The sequence below is a fragment of the Thamnophis sirtalis genome, unplaced genomic scaffold (genome assembly GCF_051295495.1).
Source record: "Thamnophis sirtalis isolate CommonGarterSnake01/CBP01778 unplaced genomic scaffold, rThaSir2_p1.2 scaffold_2, whole genome shotgun sequence".
NCBI classification, from domain to species: Eukaryota; Metazoa; Chordata; class Lepidosauria; order Squamata; family Natricidae; genus Thamnophis; species Thamnophis sirtalis.
In genome coordinates this window covers 142963359-142976418 of record NW_028261382.1, presented here as the reverse complement: position 1 = coordinate 142976418, position 13060 = coordinate 142963359, and the positions used below count along the sequence as shown (strand labels likewise).

At 39.3% G+C, this 13060-nt stretch overlaps 2 protein-coding genes across 4 annotated transcripts in view; one reads left to right on the top strand and one right to left on the bottom strand.

Annotated features, from left to right (window-relative positions):
* The window catches only part of PRKDC (protein kinase, DNA-activated, catalytic subunit), a 133442-nt gene extending 131343 nt beyond the window's left edge, over positions 1–2099 (bottom strand). The window contains exon 1 of one of the 3 annotated variants that reach the window (XM_087707081.1): positions 1710–2099. In XM_087707081.1, the coding sequence (XP_087563207.1) occupies positions 1710–1875 (166 nt within the window). In that variant the 5' untranslated portion in view covers positions 1876–2099. The remainder of the gene's footprint in view (positions 1–1709) is intronic. The other 2 variants (XM_087707079.1, XM_087707078.1) reach the window with 2 other exon arrangements.
* A 175-nt stretch (positions 2100–2274) lies between these two features.
* The window catches only part of MCM4 (minichromosome maintenance complex component 4), a 34246-nt gene continuing 23460 nt past the window's right edge, over positions 2275–13060 (top strand). The window contains exons 1-13 of the mRNA XM_087707077.1: positions 2275–2628; positions 2716–2822; positions 4899–5054; positions 6206–6366; positions 6767–6871; positions 7127–7222; positions 7311–7406; positions 7930–8068; positions 8446–8666; positions 9039–9159; positions 9746–10005; positions 11095–11460; positions 12048–12175. Of these exons, the coding sequence (XP_087563203.1) occupies positions 2729–2822; positions 4899–5054; positions 6206–6366; positions 6767–6871; positions 7127–7222; positions 7311–7406; positions 7930–8068; positions 8446–8666; positions 9039–9159; positions 9746–10005; positions 11095–11460; positions 12048–12175 (1943 nt within the window). The 5' untranslated portion in view covers positions 2275–2628; positions 2716–2728. The remainder of the gene's footprint in view (positions 2629–2715; positions 2823–4898; positions 5055–6205; positions 6367–6766; positions 6872–7126; positions 7223–7310; positions 7407–7929; positions 8069–8445; positions 8667–9038; positions 9160–9745; positions 10006–11094; positions 11461–12047; positions 12176–13060) is intronic.

Below are 13060 nucleotides of genomic sequence, written 5' to 3'. Positions count from 1 at the left end.
TGGTTGACCTGTTGGGCCTATTTTTCGCCCTCCTCAGGCTCTGGAGGCTTTCCTGAAGCCCAGGGAGGGCAAAAACGGCCTCCCCCGGCCCCCTGGCTGTTTTTGCCCTCCCTAGGCTTCAGGAAAGCCTCCGGAGCCTGGGGAAGATGAAAATCCACACACACCCACGTGCAGGTGTTGCTCAAGCATGCGTGGTGGGCAGGTCGGTCATGCATACACAGTTGGGGAGTTGCTCACGCATGCACAGATGGGGGTCATTCACGCATGTGCAGGTGGGTGGGCACGCACATGTGTGATAGCGCGCACACACACAATTTTGGCACACCAAGGTTAGCCATCACTGGTCTAGTTTAATGAAAAGAATTGGGATGACATGATAGCAGTGTTCAGATATCTAATGAGTTGCCATAATGAGGGAGTCAACCTATTCTCCAAAGCACCTGAAGGCAGGACAAGAAGCAATGGGTAGAAACTAATTAAGGAAAGAAGCAACCTAGAACTAAGGAGAACTTTCCTGACAGTTAGAACAATTAATCAATGGAACAATTTACCTCCAGAAGTTGTGAATGCCCCAACACTGGAAATTTTTAAGAAGAGATTGGATAACAATTTGTCTGAAATGGTATAAGGTTATCTGCCTATGCAGTGGTGGGGTTGGAGTACAAGACCTCCAAGGTCCCTTCCAACTCTGTTATTTTATATTCTATTCTACTAACTCTTCCCAGCTTTCCTATTAGCCATTGTGACTGGCCATTCATTTCATTCTCACAAACTTTCTCAGATTAGAAGGAGAAACAAGAAGAGCTGAGAAGCACTTAGTCGAATCCATAGCTGGCTGTGCTGGATCTTTCCAACCCCAGTCCAACATTCTCAGTGTTTCTCAATCTCAGCAAACTTTAAAGACTTCAACTTCCAGAATTCCTCAGATAGTATTCTAACTAAGGAATTCTGGGAATTGAAGTTTAGGGGTCTTAGTTGCTGAGCCCAAAGAACACTTTTTTTAACCCTTAGGTTACACTACATCTCCCTGCTGTTGCTGCTTCAGAAACCAAATTGTTCCAGCAGCTTTCTCAAAACAACATACCAAGATTTATTATACGGTAGTTTTGTATATCACATTTTTTGAGAACCTAGCTCTGAAAAGCAGTTTAATGTAATTTAAATAAACCTCCATTTGTTAAAGAATACCCTCACAAAGTATTGTAGTATCTGCATTGGGTAACAAATCGATTATAAGTTCGCCTGCACAACTCATTCCTTAGAAGGGTGTGTAACCGAGCAACTTTTCCTTGTTTTAATGCACCAGCGTTTGCGAATGCAGAATTATCCCTACTTCCCAGGGCTGCGCGTTCACAGTCCTGGTGTGCAACTTTGTTTTCAGGTCTGTTTCCACCTCATTAATCACTACTGAATCTGGAGTAAACAATCTGCTTCCAGAATGGATATAACAACCATTGCAACATTCCGAATTAAGGCTAGCTGAATAATTAACGCATCGCTTGCATTTACATTCCAAAGCCCGAACTCCATTTGATCACCACAGTTAAACAGTAAGAGTTGGAAGGGACCTTGGAGGTCATCTAGTCCACCCCCCCTGCTCACGCAGGAGACCTATACTAAGGATTCGAACCGCCGAACTGCCAACCTTTCTGATCGGCAAGCTCAACCAATGAGACCTCAGGTCACGACTTGATGAATGGTTTACACACCCAGGATGTCGTCTCCACTGCTAATGACACACGACTCCGCTAAAGAGCGAATTAAACCGCAGCCGTGGAGCGCGGCGCTGCCGGGGTCTGAGTTCTGAAGGGTGTCGTGCAGCTGCGAAAGAAAACCCTGCAGCCCACCGCCAGAAGCTGCAAGGGAGAGCGCCATGCCGCCCACCGCAACAGCAGGAACAAGCTGTGGCCCCACAGGGAAGGGGAGCGGGGCGGACGAAACCAAGTCCACCTCCGGACGGGGAGAAACAAAAGAGGAAAAAACCAACTCTACCAGCCGCGAGGAAACATGACGGGATTGGCTTTAGCAAGAGGAAGCTGCCTGCATATTATTAACAGATTAAACCATTGCCTCTTGGAAACGGGGGGGACAATCTGGTCTAAGATTACGGCACAAGGAAGAACGACACTCTTATTCGCTTGGATATTAAATTAGCATACGTTAGTCAACCCTCCTCCTTTGAAATTAATTGGATATTCCTTATCTGAATAGCTGCGACGCGGCGGTACCAGTTGAACATAGGGGGAACTCAACGCGGAAAAATATTCCTTAGAAGCGTGCGCGGCCGCATAGTTCGGTTAGCAGCCCCTTCCACCAAGCCAACAAGCGAATTTTCGCCGTGTCACCCGCCCCACTCAAAGACGCCGCTTCAAATATTAAACCTGCGAGAGGCATGCGGGTATTACCTCCCCTCTTTCGCGCAGACGTGGTTTCTCCCGCTTTGCAAATTGGCGAAAAAGCCCGCGAAAACGTGCGGTCATGTGATCCCATTTGGCGCGGATTTTTCCCTCTCTGGTAAACCTGTTTTGGGGATAACAGACCAAAAAGGTTCAAGACGTCTGCGAGGAGAGGATCAGGCTAGTCTGGTTCAAAGTAGCCGCGGTGGCCATTGGGTGCAGTTTTAACAGAGTAGGTCGATGTTCCGCCGTTGATTGTTGCAGTCTTTGTAGTGTGGTGCTTCTGGTTAGTTGTGGTTTCCCTTCCTCTTTCATGCAGGATTCGCCCAGCCATGTCCTCGCCAGCATCGACTCCGAGTCGCCGAGGCAGAAAACGCTCGAGAGGGGAAACTACCCCGACTGGCGGGAACGCGAATGCTCCTACTCGTAAGTTGCTCGTAACCCCGAAACCTAAGGTTCTGCGCCGTCCTTGGTTCCTCCGAGTCGGCGTGATCGATGGGATGCGATCTCTTGAATAGTGCAAATAATTAAGCAGTCCAAGCTCTGCCGTGCAAGGAGCCACATAATCTAACGCATATGTAGAGTAGTAGCATTGGGGAATGCTGAGTTAGCAGGATACAAAGCCTGTGCAAGCTGAGAAGAACTCAAAAATAAAGCAAGAATAGCCATATTTATCAAATAGTATTAAAGCATAAGACAAAGTAAACTTAACAGATAACAGATGAATAGAGTTGCAAGGGGTCTTATAGATCATCTAGTCCAACCCCCTACCCAAGCAGGAGACCCTACACCAGGGCTCCCCAAACTTGGCAACTTTAAGACTTGTGGACTTCAATGTGTAGTCCTCAATGGAACTGCATCTACATGGAGGGAAGTATGCAGTGGAGTACCCCAAGGCTCTGTTTTAGGCCCAGTACTCTTCAACATCTTCATCAATGATTTGGATGAGGGAATAAATGGGGAACTCATCAAATTTGCAGATGACACCAAGCTGGCAGGAATAGCCAACACTCCAGAAGACAGGCTTAAGATACAGAAGGATCTTGACAAACTTGAACATTGGGCACTATCTAATAAAATGAAATTCAATGGTGAAAAGAGTAAGGTTCTACATTTAGGCAAGAAAAACGAAATGCACAAGAACAGCATAGGTGGTACCTTGCTCAATAGTAGTAACTTTGAGAGAGATCTTGGAGTCCTAGTGGACCATTTAAATATGAGCCAGCAGTGTGCAGCAGCTGCCAAAAAAGCCAACGCAGTTCTAGGCTGCATAAACAGAGGGATAGAATCAAGATCACGTGAAGTGTTAATACTACTTTATAATGCCTTGGTAAGGCCACACTTGGAATACTGCGTTCAGTTTTGGTTGCCACGATGTAGAAAAGATCTGGAGACTCTAGAAAGAGTGCAGAGAAGAGCAACAAAGATGATTAGGGGACTGGAGACTAAAACATAAGAAGAACGGTTGCAGGAACTGGGTATGTCTAGTTTAGTGAAAAGAAGGACTAGGGGAGACATGATAGTACTCTTCCAATATCTCAAGGGTTGCCACAAAGAAGAGGGAGTCAAACTATTCTTCAAGGCACCTGAGGGTAGAACAATAAGCAATGTGTGGAAACTAATCAAGGACAGAAGCAACTTAGAACTGAGGAGAAATTTCCTGACAGAACAATTAATCAGTGGAACAGCTTGCCTCCAGAGGTTGTGAATGCCCCAACATTGGAAGTCTTTAAGAAGTGTTGGATAGCCATTTGTCTGAAACGGTATAGGGTTTCCTGCCTAGGCAGGGGATTGAACTAGAAGACCTCCAAGTCCCTTCCAACTCTGCTATTGTATTGTATTGTAATAACTCCCAGAATTCTCCAGCCAGTTGGCTAGAGAATTCTGGGAGTTGAAATCCACAAGTCTTAAAGTTGCCAAGTGTGAAGACCTCTGCCCTACACCATTTCTAACAAATTGAAGTCCAATCTCTTCCTGAAAGCCTCCAGTGATGAAGTTCCCACAACTTCCGAAGGCAACAGCTGTTCTATTGGTTGATTGTTCTCACTGTCAGAAAGTTCCTCCTTATTTCTAAGTTGAATCTCTCCTTGGTCAGTTTCCATCCATTATTCCTTGTTTGGCCTTCAGGTGCTTTGGAAAATAGCTATAAAATAGCATAAAACTGAATAAAAGAAAATAGCATAAAACTGTTGAGTCCTATCCTCTTGATTGTTGTTGTTCCTGTACTGTCCTATTATTATAGGAGTATTTCGGGGCGCTCACACTGGTAAAAGATAGTGACTAAACTGTTAAAAATGTTTTATCTTTAATTCATCTCAACCACACTGAGGAACACCAATCAGAATGCAGCCTTACCACTTTGCTGTCATTTTAGTACGCTGTTATATTAAGGAAAGAAATTTTTTTTACTTTCTCTGTGATGCTCTAGATTAGTAGTTTCTTGTATAGATTTTTCTTGAAACTCTTTATCTTGAAGTTTATTTACAGTAGTTCTTGTTGCAGCTGCTTCTGAATCCGTACGCTCGATTCAATCACAGCAAAGTCGCCTGGATGACTCTACAGATTTGCAACCAATGCCAACTTCGCCACCAATTGACATACAAAGCCCAAATGTTCAGGATACTCTGTTTTCTAGCCCACCACAAATGCAAAATTCAGGTATCTTTATCATCAGATGTTAGTAATTGCATTAAACTATTAGGATTTTTAAAATTATTTGTCAAGTACGGCTAGTTTTGATATACTGTATGTAGTGAATAATTCTGTAACATTTAACTCTTAAGTATTTCTAATTGATGCTCTTTAATCATCAGTAAAAGTGGATGAAGAATATTAATAGCAATAGCAGTAGACTTATATACCGCTTCATAGGGCTTTCAGCCCTCTCTAAGTGGTTTACAGAGAGTCAGCATATTGCCCCCAACAATCTGGGTCCTCATTTTACCCACCTCGGAAGGATGGAAGGCTGAGTCAACCCTGAGCCGGTGAGATTTGAACCGCTGAATCCGTACGCTTAATATAAAAACAGAACTAAAAATGATATACAGTCTAAATTTGGGGCATCAAATTCTCATGAAATATTTAAGTATATGCATAACCCATAAAAATATTTTATTTTGAATATACATTGTCCAAATATATAGTATTTGTGTATAATATTAGCCATACATAACCATTCAAAATTGTGAACATCTAAATTTTAATTTTCGTGCATTCCTAGCTCTGCATTAATTGCAGACTTGGATAGTAGTTGTATACAAAACTGTTTTGGGAATGAAACATTCTGAAATTTCCCAGTTCATTTTCTCTGGGAGCTCACCACTTTTGCTATTCTGGATGGAAAATAGAATGGCTTATCCCTGACCATTGGAAGGTTTCGCATGTCCATTTCAGATAGCTTTGTTAAGTAGTAATGCAAGTATAAAATATTACAGGTCTAGAATATATTTTTCTAATGTTTTCATGATTGTTGCTTATATTTCAGAGATTCAATGCACTGTTTTTTTAATTAAGAAAGACCACTTTTGGAGTTCATATCCAGCCTTCTAGATTTTGTTGATTTTAAACAGGCTGGATTGTTTGGTGGAGCAGGATATATTCCGTTTTTATCTTGCAAGTTTTAATTTTGTATTGTTAATTAGCATATGGTTATTGTTACCTATCAATTGTCTCTTGACAGTGGAGAATATACATCTACTATAGTAGCCTTGTATGGTTACATAAAGTTTTATATTGGCAGAAAATGAAATAAATCATCAAGCTTGTGTCTAAAAAAATACAACCTGTTAAAAAACTTTCCTCTCTAATAGTTCCCATGGATTTTGATATTAGTTCACCTCTGACCTATGGAACACCTAGTTCTAAAGTGGAAGGAACACCAAAAAGTGGTGCACGAGGGACTCCAATTCGACAACGGGCTGATCTTGGCTCTGTCCGTAAAAACAGGCAGGTGGATCTGCATCCTGATACGGTAGGTTTTTTTTCATATGCCCTGTTTCCCCAAAAATTAAGACCTCCTCGGATAATAAGCCCAATTGGGCTTTTGAGTGCATGCGCTAAAATAAGCCCTCCCTCGAAAATAAGCTCTCCCCCAAAAATATTGCAACATAACAACAGCCATGAGGTGACCACACATCCTGCACCTCAAAAGTAATAAGACCCCCCAAAATAAGGCCAAGTGCTTAATTCGAGGGTCAAATGATAATAAGATCCTGTCTTATTTTGGGGGGAACACAGTATTTCAGGAGATACACATGTCAACTCTATGTAGTAAAAAAGGGTTGAACTGAGTAGCATTCTCTTGGATAAATAAATATAAAATTTTGTCCTTTTGATTTATACTGGTATTAATAAGTTCCTGTTTTACTTAGCCTGCACCAGGTGATGCGATAGGCAGTGAACAACATCCTGATGGACAAAGGCTTGTGATTTGGGGAACAGATGTCAATGTAGCCTCATGTAAAGAAAGGTTCCAGGTAAGTGGTTGCATTTTATAATTTGATCTGAAACAGACATGAAGTCTAAACATGTAGTATGCATGAAAATCTTTGTGTTGAATGCTTCTGGGTATTTATATTTAATTAGTATGCTTTCTTGTGGTTACATACAATTGATAGCACTTGTGAAGATTCATTTGGGTTGAGGACCATCTCAGGATATTTCATCTTACCGGGGTTTTTTTGGATAAGCCTAAACACTTAATCCATATCCTCTTGTTTTAAAATATTCAGAGATTTCTTCAGCGTTTTATTGACCCAACAGCGAAGGAAGAAGAAAACATTGGTTTGGACCTCAATGAACCTTTATACATGCAGCGACTAGAAGAGGTATAATAGAGGAGGTATAATTGTTATTTAAATTTGGCTTGTGTTTGAAGGCTTACATGTTAATTGTAAAACTTTTTTCATCTTGCAGATAAACTTAATTGTGGAACCATTTCTGAATCTAAACTGTGACCATCTAAAATCATTTGATGAAAATCTTTACAGACAGCTGATGTGCTATCCCCAGGTAATGGTCATTTTTAATGGAGGAATAGTCTCAGCCAAAGATAATTTTAGACAGTTTGGATTTATTGCTTTTAAGTAATTTGGATGTTCATTAATGTGCATGATAAAGATGTTGCAAAAATTATAAGTTCTTGTGATTAGAAATTAATTAGTTGCTTATTTTAATGAGCAAGCATTTTTTTTATCTGAAAGTTTTATTGAATGGTTTGAGTCTTTACTTAACAATATTTTATTAAAATATTTAGAGGCTGCCTAAGGCCAGAGTGACTCTGGGCAACTAACATTACTTAAAAAAGAAAAAAAAACTATGTGTCCAGAAAAACCACATGCTACTATATAGCCATTGCATTCTATCATGACATTCTACCCACCCACTCCTTGTGTTTTAAAGCAAATATATCATTAATAAAGTGAATTATGAATCTATCCACTATACAATTGGATTGATTTGCTTTTTATGGGAAAGATGTGCTAGTACTGAAGAATGTCAATGTGTACTTTTCATTTATATCTAACTTGCATAGGAAGTAATTCCAACATTTGATATGGCTGCTAATGAAATTTTCTTTGAGCGTTACCCTGATTCCATACTGGAACATCAAATTCAAGTTAGACCATACAATGCATTGAAGACAAGAAACATGAGAAGTTTGAACCCTGAAGGTAAGAAGTTTTGGTATAAGTTTGATATTTGTGTACTATCATAGAAATTGTTTATAAATGTCTTTAGATGTCAACATGTTTGTAACCAACTGAATTTTAGTACATTTTGTCACTATTATGCAATTTAATTTTAACAAATGTCTTTGCTTCAAGGGAAGAAACAAACTAATGACATTTGGGAAATTACTTCCTATATCACCAACTTTGTTGAAATAGAATAATTTATATATGTGTATAATTCTACAATGAATATTTTGGATGTGTCTTACTGTATCTATCCATTTTGGATATGTTTAGAAATGCTAGATGCTATTTTACAGTAACACAATTTTCATTATGATTAATTATATGTGTTTTTTAAAACATTTTAAAATCAGATATTGATCAGCTTATCACAATCAGTGGCATGGTGATCAGAACATCCCAGTTAATTCCAGAAATGCAAGAAGCTTTCTTCAGATGTCAGGTCTGTGGATTCACAACAAGAGTTGAGATAGATCGTGGCAGGATTGCTGAACCATCAGCATGTAAGAATTGTAACACCACACATAGCATGAATTTGATTCACAATCGCTCTCTCTTCTCGGATAAACAGATGGTATGTTGCTCTTATATTCAATCATAAAAATTCATTCTTAATTATAAAAAAATACTATATGTATGTTTCTGTTAGCTTTCAGCTCCATGTCTATAGTGACTTGCAAATGTTCATTCCTTGGGCTTTATGCTGATTAAGCAGTTAACTTTTATATCAACCTATATTACACCTTCTATTTAAAAATCCTACTTTTTTGACAATTTAGCTAGCCAAAGCTAAATTAATTGAGAGTAGACAGCTGCAAGCTCAATTGATCTTTTCTACTAAAACCTTACCTAGGAAAACACTATTATTTTTGCTCTTGATGGTTTTCTCGAAGATTACTCTGGAATTATGTAATAGAACAATTATTTTTGCACCTTTTTTTGTCAGATCAAACTACAGGAATCTCCAGAAGATATGCCAGCTGGTCAGACACCATACACTATTATCCTTTTTGCTCATAATGATCTAGTTGATAAAGTTCAGCCTGGGGACAGAGTTAATATTACTGGTAAGGAAAAAGAGATTGATAGTCCTTTACTTTTTATAACCTGGGGATGGGCAACCACAAAAATGCACTGGGAAGAGCAGGGGGATGGCTAGGTTGGTGGGCATGATATGCTATAAGCTTCTGGAAATGAAAAAGCAGCCATACCAACCAGGATATCCGGGTTTTGTTTCATCTGAACAACCATCATTCTCTGGTTTGCTTTTGCTGAAACTGGCATCTCCAAAAATTCTGCAGTTCCTCCAAAACACAAATAATTTGTTCCAGTTACAAAACAATTTTTCTATTTTGGGTATATCATAATATTTATTTCACAAATCTAAGAGTTACAGAGTTAATTTTGGATATGTAATCCTTTTATTGCTCAACAAAATAATTCTTCATGTTGTTTGCTTATATATATTAACACATTTCACTGAAGGGAAAACATAACCAACGAGGTGGATCTATCTGTTGTGTATTACTTAAAATAATATGTAATGCATATAATTGTATTGTGTAGGAGCATTACTAGTATCCAGTTGTGACTCCATAATCTAACGGATAAAAACATGTATGGTAAATCTAGTACTATTTTATTTTTGATCAGGAATCTACAGAGCAGTTCCTGTTCGTGTCATACCAAGAATGAGCAGTGTAAGGTCTGTTTATAAGACTCACATTGATGTTATTCATTACTGCAAAACTGATTCAAAACGCCTCCATAGAATTGAAGAAGGAACAGAACGGAAAATGTTTATGGAAGACCGTGAAAAAATGCTTCAAGAGCTTTCTCAAAAACCAGATATTTATGACAGACTTTCTTCCGCTCTTGCTCCAAGCATATATGAGCATGAAGACATTAAAAAGGCAAGGAAAATTTAAAACTATATTTTATCAGCTGAACCAGAGGCTATGTTGATGAAATGCATGAAATTTTTTGCACACCTCTTGCATTCTAATAAATTACAGTCAAATTATGAAAAATACCGTATTTTTTGGAGAATAAGACACACCTTTTTTCCTCAAAAAAGAGGCTGAAAATCTGGGTGCGTCTTATACACCAAATATAGCATTTTTTGCCTCCTGAAGCTCAACTCCCTTCACCAAAATAGCCATGCATAGCCTTATGGAGGTTTTCAGATAGCTCCTGGGGGTTGGGGAAGGCAGAAATGAGTGAAAAATGGGCCGGTTTTGCCCCAGACCCCAGCAGCACTCTATAAGCCTCCATAAGGCTATGCATGCAAATTTGTTTGACAAAAAACAGGGCCGTTTTTTGCTGGTTTTTGTCCACTCCACACACCCCCGAGCACTCTATAAGCCTCCATAAGGCTATGCATGCAAAAAAATTTGGCAAAAAACGGGGTCATTTTTTGCTGGTTTTTGTCCACCCCCCCCACCCCCAGGAGCACTCTGCAAGCCCCCCCAAGGCTATTCATGCCTTTTTTTAAAAAGGGCCGTTTTGGGGAGGTGTGCAAAAACCTTTTTCCTTTTGGAAAGCTCTTTAACTGATGAGAATATAAAATACTTAACTTGGATAGCTAAAGAAAGAATTGCCCTGTCTTGTCAGAGGTTTTTAATATTTCCTTAAATTGCCCCTTAAAATTTTAAAACATGCATCTTAAACGTAATTAAGATTTGTAGTGTGGAGGTTTAGTCTGATTTTGGATGTGTTTTTAAAAGGCTAATAAATGAGATAAGATATGTCAAAGGAATGTACAGGGAGATTTTCTGAAAAGTAATGCCTGTTCTATAGAAAAGATGCATATGACTAGACATATTCATGAGATTATATCACTTAGGTGTTCTAAGAAAATATTCCATATATATTAATCACATACCTAATTATTATCTGAATTTGAAATTTTAAAATCACAGAGTTCATTTTGTTAATAATATGATTGAATCTCCTTTTTAAAGAAAGCAGGGGGAAGCCTTGACCTTGAGATTGTTTTGCAGGGCATTCTTCTTCAGCTATTTGGAGGTTCAAGAAAAGATTTCAGTCACACAGGCAGAGGTAATTTCCGGGCTGAGATAAACATTCTGCTTTGTGGAGATCCTGGCACCAGCAAATCACAATTACTTCAGTATGTTTATAACCTGGTTCCAAGAGGGCAGTTTACATCTGGAAAAGGTTCTAGTGCTGTTGGTCTTACAGCATATGTAATGAAGGATCCTGAAACAAGACAATTAGTTCTACAGACTGGAGCTTTGGTCCTCAGTGACAATGGGATTTGCTGTATTGATGAGTTTGATAAAATGAATGAAAGTACAAGGTCAGTGCTTCATGAAGTTATGGAGCAACAAACACTCTCTATTGCCAAGGTAAGTCCTTAAAGAAAATCAGCATTTTAAAATTTTGGTAATTTATATTATTCCCTCTATATCTGGCCTCCAAGTGTGAGTGCAGATATCTCTATACCCAAATAGAATAATTCATGCAAAATAGGATAAGACAAATAAGCAGGCATGATTGAGTCTTATAGAAAAAAATTAAAATAATATAAAAGAGGGAAAGGCAAAATGCTCCAGTTTATGGGGATAAGAGAAAGGGGGTGTCCTAAGAAAGGTCTATTGACCAGAGGAAAAATAAATATTTGCATTACCCACTGGCCTTTTGTTTATGGTCTCATTCGTACAGAACAATTGAGAAATGGTTCACTTACAGCAGGGGTGTCAAACTCTCATCGTTACGGCCGTGTCACATGATGTATCAGGACTTTTTCCCCCTTCACTAAACCAGGCATGGGCGTGGCCAACATGTGATACATCCGGCCCATGGGCTGCGAGTTTGACAGCCCTGACTTAGAGTTTTTATAAAAAAGTAAAACATATAACAACTTTGCTGCTGCGCTTTCATGTAATGAGATCCAGGAATTGTAAGAGAATCTCAAATCTTTTCTTCCTAACAGGCTGGAATTATTTGCCAACTAAATGCTCGTACTTCCATTTTGGCAGCCGCTAACCCAATAGAATCTCAGTGGAATCCAAAGAAAACTACAATTGAAAATATCCAGCTTCCCCACACATTATTATCCAGGTATGCTGTGAAATATATGCACTATCATTGCTAGTAGTTATTTTTGCATAACATTACTCTTTTGCTCTGCAGATAGTTTTTCACTAATTGTCTGCTAAGGCAGTATAGTACTTTGGATTTAAAGGCAAAACAGTGCATTGAAGTGTAAGGAAGGAGCAATTGTTTGTAACTGTTCAGAGCTGGGATTATGAAGAGGAAGACACTAATGTTAAATATTCAGATGAGGGGAAGCTGTTTCACTGACCCTTCTATATTACTTTCTTGGTATACTCCAAAAGGAGGCATTTTGTTCTGAAGCTTACAATATTCAGATCTGAAGTGGGCAACACTTCAGGTATGGTATGGGTGCTGTTTCACTATCCATAGCTGCTCCATGGCTTTTCTTAAGGGTGCATATGCAGAGGAAAGTTGAAATATTTAAAGAGGCAGCAATAAGGATACTTGTCTAGACCTAAGATTTGTAGTTCTACAAATTCTAGTCCACTCTCAATCAAAGATGCTCACTTTGATCAATCACTCCTATCTCAACCCAACCTACCTCAACAGCGAGCTGGATGTGGGGAAAAATAGGAAGGAGCCCTTTGGAACGAGCTCCCCGTGGAGATTCGTACTCTCACCACCGTCCAGGCCTTCCGCACAGCCCTTAAGATCTGGCTAGCCCGTCAGGCCTGGGGACAAAGATAGCCGCCCCTCCCGAATGATGAATGAATGTTGCTTATTATTTTTACTTATATGTGTCTACGTCATTGTTTGTATTCCCCTTCCTGATTTTATGTGAGCCACCCTGAGTCCCCTCAGGGAAAAGGGCGGCCTATAAATGTTAATAAACTAAACAACTATAACTGTATGTCCTCTTGTGCTTCTGTTTGAAAAGCAGGACGGAAA